The sequence below is a fragment of the Atta cephalotes genome, assembly GCF_000143395.1.
Source record: "Atta cephalotes unplaced genomic scaffold scaffold00014, whole genome shotgun sequence".
Taxonomy (NCBI): Eukaryota; Metazoa; Arthropoda; class Insecta; order Hymenoptera; family Formicidae; genus Atta; species Atta cephalotes.
Window position 1 is genome coordinate 4,267,457 of NW_012130078.1, and position 1,635 is coordinate 4,269,091.

The 1,635-nt window shown below is 34.2% G+C and overlaps 1 protein-coding gene across 1 annotated transcript in view; it reads right to left on the minus strand.

Moving 5' to 3' along the window:
• Positions 1-469: 469 nt before the first annotated feature.
• LOC105617896 overlaps positions 470-1,635 on the minus strand; it is a 10,749-nt gene continuing 9,583 nt past the window's right edge. Inside the window, exon 4 of the mRNA XM_012199436.1 lies at positions 470-722. Coding sequence (XP_012054826.1) covers positions 470-722 — 253 coding nt within the window. The remainder of the gene's footprint in view (positions 723-1,635) is intronic.

Sequence of the window (1,635 nt, forward strand, 5' to 3'; positions counted from 1 at the left end):
TTCGGTTTTCAGTGTCCCACTTTCCACTTTCAACTCTGTTATTCGCATCATTCTGTTTAATGATGTATATACTCGTAAATCGCATATTAGTTGTTTGTAATTCGCATTTGTGCTTTTATACGCGATAATAATAATAGCAATAAAGCACAAATAGCAACATTAATTATCATGGTGTTAACATTACTATTGTAGTGCGAAAGATACATAATTATTAGAAATTTTTCTTCCTATTTTGATGTCTTTATATAATATATGGAATACGATAATAAAAGTAATTGAGGCAGAAAATAAAATTTTTTTATCTGTATACTTTAAATTACAAAGTCTATTCAACTTGCATTTTTCTGATGTCCATGGTGATCGTTTATCTCAGTCGAAGACGAGTTGTTATTCATATCATTAGCATTACAAGAGCTATTCTTCACGTTCACACAGCGTCGAAATCAAACTGCTGTTTGCATGCAACACGTTACCTCATGTTATATCTCGGCCAATCTACGGCAGGTCCGACCTCCGTGTCGAAAGTTCCGGTGTGGTCCATAGCATCTCCGAAGTGGTCGGATGGAGGTGCGTTATATTTCCCGAGGGCCAGGTCGATGAGGGAGAAACTGCACCCGGGAAACATGGCCGTGCAATCTTTGCCCTCGTGGCCGGCTTTATGAGCCTTGGTGTACGTGCGATGCTCCTCTGGTTCGAAGGAGAACACTCTTTTTAGAGGTAATCTATAACGAGAAGGGCGAAACGAGTTATCTTTTAAATTATAAGCCAAGCGTTCACCAGTCTACATTATGGCAATGATCGAATTACGCGTCGAAGAGTCATGGAAAATCGACGAGGAGGAAAGGCAGACCAAGAGTCTCGTCTTGATTCTCCTCCTATCATCTAGCAAGAAACATCTGAAATATTCTAGAATGATAGAGCAATAGTCTCTCAGGAGGGAAGCCTCCGTTATTTGAAATGATAAATAGGCTAATTATCATGATTGCTCATAATAAACAGTTGTAGAATAATGAAGAAAATACCTCTCGTTGAATAAAAAAAATTGTTTGTGCTGTGAATCATGTTTCTAATTCATCATCATTTGACTTGAAAAAATTATTTTATCCTCTTGCAAAGAAAATTTATAACTATTTATAAATTTAACTTAGAAATGAAGAAATGGAGTAAAGTGAATTGGCACATAACGTTCTGAGGCACGTTTTTCAAACAGAGTTTTCATTAAATGAAATTGAATAAAAAATAGAGAAAATTTAATTAGGAGAATTGGGGTAATTTTGTATATTTTTGAGAAGAAAGTTGAAGTATACGTACAGTCATAAAAAAAGCAATTTATCGTAGATAAATTTTTTATAAAAGTCATCATCTCTACTTGTGATATTACAGATAGATATACGATTTTACGTAAAACACGTGTTTCAAATAGATGGGTTTCAAGTACTAATAACGAATTATACAAGCAAACAAAAATGTCAAAACGTTCTCGATAACTTTTGTGTCTGAGCAAACGATTGAAAGTGAAGAATTGTTCACGAATGAGAGAACAAAACTATATCGGCCAATTAAGTCATGTGGATAATAGAATTTTTATTTTCGGATTAATATCAAAGTGAAGAAAAAATTCTACACTTTATATAT